The sequence below is a fragment of the Rutilus rutilus genome (genome assembly GCF_951802725.1).
Source record: "Rutilus rutilus genome assembly, chromosome: 16".
Classification (NCBI taxonomy): Eukaryota; Metazoa; Chordata; class Actinopteri; order Cypriniformes; family Leuciscidae; genus Rutilus; species Rutilus rutilus.
The window spans coordinates 34,786,116-34,798,271 of NC_140224.1; the positions used below are offsets into that span (position 1 = coordinate 34,786,116).

General features: G+C 37.9%; 1 protein-coding gene across 6 annotated transcripts in view; it reads right to left on the minus strand.

The window, feature by feature from the left end:
• LOC311305915 (uncharacterized protein) overlaps positions 1 to 12,156 on the minus strand; it is a 258,116-nt gene that overhangs the window by 47,154 nt on the left and 198,806 nt on the right. For 2 of the 6 annotated variants that reach the window (XM_084433946.1, XM_084433949.1), the window contains exon 5: positions 9,277 to 9,321. In XM_084433946.1, the coding sequence (XP_084290072.1) occupies positions 9,277 to 9,321 (45 nt within the window). Of the gene's footprint in view, positions 1 to 6,492; positions 8,989 to 9,276; positions 9,322 to 9,522; positions 9,553 to 9,646; positions 9,938 to 10,155; positions 10,236 to 10,511; positions 10,681 to 12,156 lie in introns of those variants that run through there. The other 4 variants (XM_084433951.1, XM_084433948.1, XM_084433954.1 and 1 more) reach the window with 4 other exon arrangements.

Below are 12,156 nucleotides of genomic sequence, written 5' to 3' on the forward strand. Positions count from 1 at the left end.
TGCTCTGAGTAGGTTGAGCAGGGAGGTCTGGGGCACTGTGGTTTGCCTCCTGGCCCTTGTCCTCCTCCACCGACTGATGAACACCCTTAACAAACTTGGAGATGTTACTCTGCGTAAGTTTAGGTGCTCTGCGTTGCTGACTCTGCTCTTTGCACTTGGACTTGCCTTGGTGGATTTTTACACCACGCTCGTTCTTGAACAGCCCTCCACAGATGTTGCATCTTCTTTTTGCTTCAGCCTTCTGTCTTTCCGCATCCAATCTCGTAGTCCTTTTTCCATTGTCCGGGTCTTTAACCATTGATCCGTCCGATGGCAGATTATCCTCCCCCCCTCCTCGGTCTGCCTGGGGGTATTCTCTTTGTTCAGAACTCGTAGCTTTTTGTGCAGTGTTTCGGGGTGCTAGCCCTAACACTATTGCGTGCCGTCTTTCCGAGCTGTCATCCGTTCTTTCACGGATGTCCGTGGGTCTTCCCCCACCGCCAATGGGCCTCTCCCCATGGTCTCGACAATAAAGGTGAAATAAACATCAAAGATGCTTTGCCACAAGCTGCTTCTGCCACTGTAGGAACTACACTAACTCTGGTGATGCAGATCTTCTTCCAAGATGGTATTCCTTGGAGCATCCACATTGTTGGAACCCTTCCGCATCATCAGCAGGGATCTCAGGGTCTCAGGTGTTTCGCCCCTTAACCTGAACACCTCGCCTGAGTGGGGCCATGAAGACTGCCTAGCCTTCACCTGCAGAAGGATTCCAACTGTGGGCTCTCTTCAGCCACAGCCATCTTGAGCTGGACTCGGCTGCTGCAGCTATGTCCCTGGTGGCTTTCTTCAGCTGTTTCGGCTCCAGGCCCAACTTCTGGAGGAAGTAGCGCACCGATTTTGCTGGGAACCCGCGGCACCCGACTTCAATGGGGTAGCTGGTTGCATGCCACCCCTTTAAAGTGGCTTCGTCGACCAGGTCTTGGTACTTGGCTTTTTTCAATTGGTGTGACGTGGCTAGCCTCTCTTCCCAGGGCACCGTGAGTTCAGCAATTATGATGGATTTCGTGCTCCTGGATAGCAGGACCATGTCTGGTCGGAGGGATGTCGCTGCCACGTCCTGAGGGAAGACAAGCTTCTTCTTCAGGTCCACTCTCAACTCCCAATCAGAGGCTCGCTGCAAGGTAGAGGGTGGGTTCTTGGCCCCCATGCCGATCTTATAAGCCTTGTCTCCTTCCCTCACAAAGGTTGTGGACTGGGGCGGGTAGGCCTGCTTGTTGTTGGCTTTGACTCGCTGCTGTTCCACCCATTTGGCAATTTCCGTGAGGACCTTGTCGTGCCTCCATCTGTAGCGGCCTTCTGCCAATGCCCTTGGACAACCGGCCAGAATGTGGTTTAGTGTACAGAATGCTGCTCCACATTGGTTGCAAGATGGGTCTTCCTCTCCGCCCCAGATCTTTATATTTCTTGGTGTTGGCAGCAGGTCAGTCACTGAGCGCAGGAGAAAGCTTAGCTTCCCCTGGTCAGTCTGCCACAGTTCCTTCCAAGACAATGGTCGCTCCTGTGCCTGGTCCCACTGCGTCCATCGACCCTGAGAAGCAAGTCCAATCGCTTTCACCTGACGTTCCTCCTCTGCTGCCTCGCGGACTCTTTGCACCACAAGGCCTCTTCTAGCTCTGGTATCAGCCCTGCTCCACCTCTTATCACTATAGTGTCCGAGGCCCAGGCGTCCCTGGCATACCACGCCTACGATTTCTTGGTGTTTCCAGTAGGATTCTGCTTCCATTACAGCTTGCTGGGGTTTCCACTTTCTGCCGCATTTGATGGTCTTGCTTGCATGTCTTACTTTCCCATCTTTAGACGAGAGCAGTGTACTGACTGCCCTTGCTTTGGTGGCTTTAAACTCCTCAACCACCGATGAGACTGGCAAGGGAAGCTTGGAGGTCTTGCTATACAGGTTGACTGCGCTGAATGATGGGGGGACTCCCAACCATTTACGCAAGTACTTGCTGCACAGTCTTTCCATTCCTTCCACCTGGGACATGGGAAAGTCGTAGAGTAGGAAGGGCCATTTTAGCCGGGGTATGATGCCATACTGGAAGCACCAGACTTTAAACCTCCCGAGCAGCTGGCTGTGCTCGACTGCCTTGAGCCAGGTGTTCAGCTGGGCCTTGGTATATAAATCAATATAATTCAGATATAAATCAATATAATTCGTTGTAAATTAAATATTTTAAACAATAGCTACAAATAGGTAATAATTGATAGTCCTAACATTCATGCATGAACTGTCATTCAGACTTACTGTCTAACAACCAGAGAACAGAGAACATCAGAGATATTAAAATACATACTCTTCTGAGTTTTATGATGTAGGCCTTTTTTATTAAAATTTATCGGCCTATAATTTATATCTCAAGGATGCGCGCTTGTGCGTGGCGCACTCAGTCATGTTGAGAGGGAAACACGCATTATATTATTAGTCTATTCAGAAATAGTGTAAAAGACCTGTAAATAAAATACAACATTAACATTATAAACACTATTAATAACATATAGGCTATGCGTATTTTACTGCCCCATAGCCAAATCCTTAAATTAATTCGGAATCAGAAAACAACAAGAAATGAAAAATAAGTAACCACTTATAATAATAATAATAATAATAATAATAATAATAATAAATACATAGTAGTCTATAAAAATAGCCCATTGTGCCCTTTATTACAAACAACTTTTAGCCTATTTTAAACGCCAAGCCTAAACGAATTTATTTGAATCGAAACTGAAACTATACCGCAAAGTTGGGTTCGCGCATCTTTCGTTCGGTCCAAAGTTTAATACTGAACAGGAATTAATAATCATTTAATAATGAACCGGCTGTGATGTCAAGTTAATGACAGAAGTGAACACAGTTTCTTTTAATCATGTGCATCAGATAGAGTCAGTAGAGAAACACAAGATTTGACCTTTTTTTATTATTATTGCCTTACATTTAGTCCCTCCTCACAATTTCTAAGGGAAAGTTTATTCTCTTACCATCAGCTTGACAGACAGCAGTAAAAGTCCAAACCAGAATGAACAGTTGCACTGCATTTACAGCATTCATGCTTTTGATTCTGTAATAGAAAAATAACAACAGAAAGTTGCATAACTTAAAGGTGAAACTTAAACAACTAGGACAAATAAGGAAGTGCTAGAGATGATTTACAGTAAGCTCAGCAGAGATATCTAATTTAATTAAATAATTGTGCGAGGTTTCACACAATATAATGAATCATGCATTAATTTAGAGGGGTTGAAGAGCAGGGCCGGATTAAGAATTCCAAGGCCACTGGGCACAATGTCTTGTAGCCCCCCCCCCCCCCCCCCCCTCCCGCTTGATTAATGATATACTGTGACTGATCAGATAAACTACAGCATCGAGAATATAACTCCCATGTGTTTTGCAGCATTTAAAATTTTAGTCATAGTGTGTTATGCGAAAAAACACACATAAGAAATGATTGCTGACAGCACTTTTATTTTCAGAGAGTTTTTTTCTTTCACACAAAAACACAACAGTAAGTGTCTTTCAATGCTTTTAAACACTTGTTTTCTTGTTCTTTGTCATATCACAAATTATGTGTATGAACACCGGTAAGCATTAGCCTCGATAGAGACAGTATAGTCGTGTCTCCTTCATTGCGTATTTTTATATTTTGAATATATCCCTCCACTGCATACTGTAACCCCTTTTGCCTCGATCTGGAGGATATCGCGGAGGTATTGCTCCAAAAATGGTCACTGACACGCACGGGTATACCTCTTCCCGTCATGGCAATCTGTCGCGCTGGTCGTGTTTGACCATTTGTTTGTCGGACGTAGCAACAGTAACTAAGGGGGGCGGGGCTCGGCGAAAGGTCAATTCAGTGCGGATTTATTTGAAGTTCGCGTGGGGGCGGGGTTGTTAAGTCAGTGCGTTCCCACAGCTGCGCTTGAATTATATTATGAATACAAATATATCAGCCTGCCTTTCAGCATGTGAAATTCTTAAGGAGGCTTAACTTTATACCATCAGTGATCAATACACACTGATATTAACTTGCTTAATAAAAAGATAAGCCAGCGTCATTTATTATGCATAGCCTATACTGTCACCCCCCCTTTTTTCACATAGACAAAAAAATCACTATACAAACTTAAATGGTTGTAGTTCAAGAATGCTTTGGAATATAGACATATGGTGGGTCTTGTTTTTAAGAAGACATTTGCCAGATTATTGTAGAAGTGAAATAAATTATGAAAGTGAAACAGAAAAAAAGTTATATAAGTTTGAGTTTATGAAAATATAGAATGTAAAAATATAATTATTAATATTTTATATAAAATATATATATTACAAAATATATTTTACTCTAAAACTGCTAGAAAATTAAAGCCAAAAATCTAAACAAGCTGTGTTCCAAATTTTAGGTTGATATCTCAAAAAATGAGCTTTCAGTAAGATTTTATTTGGGAGCAGTACCAAACTTTTTCACTAGATGGACAGCCAGCTTCCTTACTGACCATATAAGGGCGTCTCCATTTTCATATATGTTTTGAGTGATCTGAACCATTTATTTCCATAATTTCATACAATTTATGAAGTATACATCCTATTCAGAAATAGTATGGGTGTTTTGGCAGTATTTTATTTGATTTCAACCTCTAATAAACATAAAAAGAGCACATATGTGCATTATAGCTCGCTGCCGCTGCGTGCCGCATCACAAATCGAGAATCCATAATATTTTTCTTTATATTCTAAACATTTTCAGACCTTTTTTTCTCATAACATTTAATCTTTTGAACTCTTGGCATGAAAACAAACTGAGGTTTCTACCATTCTTTCATGATTTTTCATGTTTATTTCTATTTCAAAATAAAGGCCTAAACACGCCTAATGAATATGAAATATTCTTGTTGCAAATTGATAAATTACTGCTCCTCTGTAATTTATTTTAAAAAACAGCCACCAAATATGAAAACTAGAGATTGTAAGCTTTCAAATGATATATAGTTTGTCAATATTACTTTAGGTTTTTACTAAGATATTATTGTTCTAAATATATATGGGCAAACGTCCCACCTGTGGGACGGTGACAGTTAAGTGGTTAAACCTTTCACGCTTAATCCAAATGTATTGTTTTACTCGGTGCTTGCTTATATGTATTGAAACGTCTGAAACCTAAAATAAACATTATGAGGTTGAAAACTGCATAGTTGTGTGCTGCATATAAATAATAACCATATCATATCAAAAGTGAGAAAGAAGAAGATCAAGTTCGGCCAAAGGCAGATTCGAACCCTGGTCCAACGCGTCAAAAATCTCAAGCATCAACGCCCTTCGGTCTACGCCACTGACTGTACATACAATGCATTAACGTGAGTCTTTTTGTTAGAAAGACAGACACTTAGCGCAAGTTGCGCAACTATACAATACGCTCCGTAAAAAGAAAAAAAAAATATTTTCTTTAGAATTTTTTTTTTTTTTTTTTCTTGGGCCCCAAGTGCGCATGGGCCCCTGGGCACGTGCCCATAATGCCCATTGGGTAATCCGGCCCTGTTGAAGAGACTCACGAGTGTAAAATACAACCACAGTATTTACTACAATAAAGCACAGAGAACACAATGAACATTTTTTTCTACAAGACATTGTGCCCAGTGGCCTTGGAATTCTTAATCCGGCCCCACTGGCCATCATTCAATTGTATTATATGTGTATTACTGTATATCAGCTGTCAGCCACTTTGTAGTACAGTGGTTAATCAGCAGACAATGAAAAAATCATGTTGATCAGTGAATGCACAATAAACATTTACAATTAAATGAAAATATGAAAATATTTGTTTTAGTTTTGAAATCATTTAGTTTTCCCTCTCAGGACAGTGAACCTGTCACTCAAACAGAAGAGTATATGGCGGTAAAGGTTAGACAAGATCATGGGTTCGATTCTTGAGGAATGCATGAACTGATCAAATGTAAACCTTGATTGTAAGGCGCTTTGGATAAAAACATCTGCCAAATTCATAAATATAATTCATTGCTCATTTTCAGAAAATTAATCTCAAGGTCGACCTAAACTTATAGTAAAATCATTCTGCCTTCAAATGTCTTATTACCTGCAAAAAACAAAACGAAAAAAACAATGTATATCTAAAGTTTAACTGCACAAAAAGTTCATCTAATGGAAATGAATCAATGCTGAACTTAAGCTGGACAATGACTTTCCTCTATCTCTGCTGTACAGCCGAAACAAACTTTATTGCATTATTTTCCTGTTATCACTGTAAAGCTGTTTTGAAATGAAACAATCTGTGTTTGTTAAAAGCGCTATATAAATAAAGATGTCTTGACACATAAATAAGGCATAAATTCAGATGATCTCCGTGCTGCCCTTCACCCACTTTACTAGTTTTACTGGTAGCCGACTGTAATTTACCCATCATCATGTGGTGATAAAAAAGCTTTCAGATATTCATCTTTAGAGAGTATTACAAGACTTTATTTATTTAATTTATTTGTTTTAATAATAAAGGACAATGTACAAGGCCACACTGTTCACAGTATTAGAAAATAGCAGGTACAGAGAATGATAAAAGTCAGATTTAATTTCCATACTTAATGTATAACTTACAAATACAAAATTGTCATTCATTATAAGCATTTCTGAAAGTCAGAAAAGAAGAACAAAACCAAACAGTTTGGGATTTGTTGCATTGTCTCTTAATGTTCACACACACACATATATACATATATACACACTCACACACACACGCAAAGACGCACACACTAACACTAACACACTGATCAACGAGATCAATAATGTACCATTATTTCACATGAGTTTTAAAACCTACAACCAGAGTTATATAGTTCAGTAGTTTGGGTTAAAGCAGATAGCCTCAAGAGCTTCAAGAGCTTGTGTCCTGAAAATTTCAAAAACTTTTAACCTTTTATGTTAAAAATGGAGTCGGACAAAGATAGAGAGACTCAAGAAGAAGTGACAACATGTAGACAACATTTCTGAATGGTTAGTTGATGAATTTATGTAGCTTATGTGTAGTTATCTTCTAGTCATTGATTAGCATATTCTGTCTTGATAATCTATAAATCACGTTCCCGGGGGTGGGGTTTATGTAAATTCTAGGGTTGATGATGTCACTTAATCGGGAGGAAGCTCTTGTAGTCTTTACCAGCCGTTCGTTGTAGTCCTTAAAGCTGCAGTCCGTAACTTTTTTGTGTTAAAAATTATCCAAAATAATAATAAAAAATTAAAAACATAACCAGCCAGTGTTCAAAGCGATCTCTTGCCTTAGCTCGATTCAAATCAGTTAGCTTTTAATAATGATTTTAATTCCAGTGGTACTGGTGGATTTCCGCGGGAAATTCGAGCATGTCTTTGCGTCATTACGTCACATCTGTCCACATAAAGAAGGAGTCCCGGCTAGTAGGCTATATTGCTTATGAGAATGTTCGAGCTGTAGATTTATAGCCTTTTCTCACAGCACTTGAAATAATTAAACTTATAGCAGATCCAGAATATTTCAAACGACAATCACCAGTGAAAACTGGAGATTCACCAGTTGTAAAACCCAAAAGTCTTCGGACTTCGGAGTGGCTAGAGAAAAAAAGAGACTGCAACCGGGCCCATGCGAAAACAAGGATAGACATCAGCAGGGAGTTTGAAGCCCTCACGCATGGCGTGAACTCAGTGTTTTAAAGGGGTTCAAAACAGACGCAGAGACGGCTTTTTTTTTTTGTTAGACGGGTAAGACATTTCAATAGTTTAATTACGTAACAGTAGCGCAACTTGTTCGCTTAATTTACACAGTTACGGAGTTTCTTTTGTTGTGCCTTTCTCGTTTTGCTATTACGGTAAATAATTTGCTATTATGAATTATTTTGTGCTAGCTATGAGAGGTAGCTCTACTCCAAGATAATCAAACCCGCCTCCTCCGTTGTCAAGTATTGGATCTGAATCAGATCGGTAAATTGAAAATTTTCCTGTCGTAAGATGTTTATGTTATATTATAACACGTTTATGCACAACAGGGATTCCGTTCATACACCATTTATTTCATAGCACTATGATTGTTATTTGTTTGTACAAAATAACTGCTCTTATGATTTGCACGGTTTGACATGATATAAGCGATCTTTAGATTTAATCAGCGCAATTTACTGCAATGCTTTTTTCCCCTTAGTTGATCAGAACAAAAGTGGATGTTACTTGTTTGTTCAGACGTCATTTTCCATTGAAAATTCTAATATTGGTCACACTTCCAAAAAGTATATTCTGTGATTCTGAATGCCCGTATCCACACCGGCGCGGTGATTGACAGCTGCACTATCACCTCAAAACATTGGATTAATCCGCGCTGTTTCATGCCGATGTATAACCCACATAAAGTTTATAATTCCGCGAATAATTGCAATTGCAGATTTCGAACAGGAAAAACTACGGACTGTAGCTTTAAAAAGCAATTTCTTTAAAAGCAAATATCTCCCTTTGCTTTGAACTTTGAGTGTCGTAATTTTGCAGATGTTCTTTATGTTCAAACAGCAACATTACACACTTACTAAAGATAGAAAAGTGAATAATCAACCACCCCAGTCAAACAAAACTCACTGCAGTCAGTTAGCCTGGGTGCCAGCCCGAACCCCGCCCACAACATTTTTTGGTCGGGAAGAACATTCTGACTAGAATATGAGTATGACGGAGTCAGGCTAGCAGTCAGTGATATTAGATCACATTTTCTGGATTTTGCTCTTGGAAATTGCTGTTGTTATCATCATGTTTATGGCACAGAAACATCCTCCTCTGGAATCCACAAGATTGGCTGTAGTTTGGTTTCTTTTTGTAAATGATTGTCATTATGATGATGATGATGATGATGATAAAACAGCCTGTAACTGCAGGGATGACTGTGTTCTTGGATCTTGTATCGTCTCCTTCTCTTCTCTCCTTCTCTCTTGATGTTGGCTCTGGAAAGGTGCAATTAAACAGTTTAAATAATTGTTTAAATCATAAACTCAACTTCAGCCTATCAAACATCAGACAGTCAGATTCTCCACACAAACTTCACAAAACATTTCTGCTGCTGAGAATCTGATCAAACTGATTTCTTGACAGACAGACCAGATCTAAACATCTCTAAAATCAAATATCTAGAGAGTGAGTGCATTTACTGGAAAATAATTTCACACCTTGACATTTGTCAACCAATCAGTATCAAGCATTCAACAGTCCCGTGGTATAATAAAATATATTACCTTTCTTTCCAGGATCTTCAGTGTCAGGTCCAGGTTTACTGGTCTCTGTTAACAGATTTTAAACCACTGTTAGTAGATTGAAAATGAAAGTTTCAAACTTTTATTGAATATTATCACAGGTCTTTTATTTCAAGACATTTATATGGAACTGTAATGCGGTCGATTAAAATAATTTCACACCTTGACGTTCGTCAACCAATCAGTATCAAGCATTCAACAGTCCCGTGGTATAATAAAATATATTACCTTTCTTTCCAGGATCTTCAGTGACAGTTTCTCAAACCGATTTTAAACCAGTGTTAGTAGAGTGAAAATAAAAGTACAGTTGCAAACATTTATTGAATTTAAACAGCAGTATTAAATACTGTACCTGCTATATCCACAGTGAATTCTGCTCTTTTATTTCCACAATCTGTTTGCAAAAAGAATCTGAATTTTCCCATTATTGCTGTAGTTGAACTGAAGCTGCATGTGAAGCTGTTTCTCTGTGAGCCTTTAGAAACATTTTGTTTACAGATATCTGATTCTTTATGGATCTCAGGATATTGAAACTTATAGAATTCAATGCAGCATCCAGACTTCTTCAGAGAGACGCTGCAGGTGAAAGTTACTTCTTTCCTCACAGTTCCAGTCACATCCTCACAGCTTACTCTGATGTCATCTGAAAAATAACAGAGTATATCATATAATACAGCAACTGAACAATAATAAAAAAATGTCTGTAACTTTAATAAGAAAATCAGATTCACTTCCACTGAATATTGTGCATCTTTATTTTTTTGTGTATATATGAACCAAAACATTTTCCATTCTTTTTTTAATTTAGTCTCTTCTTAAAATTCTCACACACTGTTTCTAGGGGAAAGTTTATTCTCTTACCATCAGCTTGACAGACAGCAGTAAAAGTCCAAACCAGAATTAACAGTTGCACTGCATTTATAGCATTCATGCTTTTCATTCTGCAATAGAAAAAAAAATGACAGAAAGTTTAAGTTGCTTAAACAACTACAACTAATAAGGAAGTGCTAGAGATTAAATAGTAGATTAAGACGATTTACTGAAAGTTGAAAAGCAGAAACGTCATAATTTATCAGCAAAAGTTTGCTTGGATTAAACCAAGTCCATTAGGAATAGATCAACCAAAAACAACAAGTCTGCCATAATTTGAACATAGTGTATGGATTAATAAATATAAAGGATATTATTTTGCTGTTGAAGAGAGAGTTATTGCTCACCTCTGGTCTGTGTGTCTTCAGCGTGTGTGTTCATTCACTCTGACTCTCTCTACAGCGATCACCAGTGTATAAATACAGGCTAGTCACTTTCACTTTCAAAATGAGTCAGCCGTTCATTTCGCTGTATTTTTGGCCAGCAGTCGGTGCTGTCAGTCATCCACCTAGTGAATATAACCATATATACCTATCAGAATCATTGCTTATTATTAACTCGGTTTTATGTCAAAGATTTTAGTAACTTGGACTTAATGGCTCTACTCTTCAATACTATAATAGTAATACGCATGACTGCCATTCAAAGAGTCAAGGCGGTGTTGTTGTTTCCCTTTACTATTGCACATCTGAACAAACAGGGACATTTTTCTTCTTTGCAAGGCATTAAACTCAATGGAGGAAACCTTATCCACCAATAAAGAACTTGTCAATCTCTCCCCCATCAAAGTTAAACAGGTTTTTAATAGATTGCTATCCATAGTTAACCCCTTAAAGGAGAACTCCGGTCAATTTTAACATTGAGCTGTCTGAATTAACATCACTTTTATTCATATCTTTCACATCTACTGCAGTCAGATTTACCCGTGTTCACTCTGAAGGAATCACTCACATGGCTGGGCACTTGTAATGACACATCAAGGATGTTAAGAGGCTAAAAGCAGGTTTAAAACTTGCCCCATTGAAGTCAACAGGGTGCAAATTTTAAAAAGAGGATAACACGGTGTAGGCAACACCGATTTTTGTCGCTGTTCTCTGAACTGACAGCACTCCAAATTTACAAAAAAAAAAATGAGCTCAATGTTAAAATTGACCGGAGTTCTCCTTTAAACCTGTCATAGTTAACAAATATGCATTGTAAAACATTGTATGCATTTTCCCCCCAATTATAATTTTTTTTATTTATAATTATAACAAAATATCTTAAAACATCTTCTAATTAACATTAATAATAGTACATGTTAAATAAAACAACAAATTATAACGAGCTCCGGGAGAAACTGCGACATGAAACATGGCGTTAACTTTCATTTAAATATCCACATCAAGTAGTGAGAGCGATCACGAGATATTCCTCACGGAGGAACAACAATAAAAAAAATATTTAAAAAAATGCCTTCCAGGTGTAAGTGCAAAAAAAACCTACCTGGTTCCTAATGCTTTAACTTTTGATTAGCCTACTACTTTATATGCATCACCAGAAAATGTATCCAAATGAAGCCCACATGAAGGGGAACTTCACCAAAAACTTTCCTCCTACCTTATTCCCTTCCTGAGTTACTGATTGTCAAATAAGAAAGATAAATGTAAAATGTAAAATTTTATATATATATATATTCTTCTTTTTTTTTGTTTATAGCATTTTCTTAGTATGAGAATGTCCAAATGTAATGAATTTATTTTCTAAAAAAAATTCTATCAGACGATACATACCTTTTGACTCTCCTTGCTGTAGTTTTGGAGATATGAGACTTTTCTGTTCATAGTCATTGGTTATTCAGTTATTTAACTAAATGTCAAAATACAATTTTAAATACAATAGCTGATTTATTATTTTACATTAATGCCACTTAAACAATATATAAATATTAATAAGAACAATATCAAAAGTAAATTATAAACTCTGTAAAAGTTTATCCATTTGGGATCATCT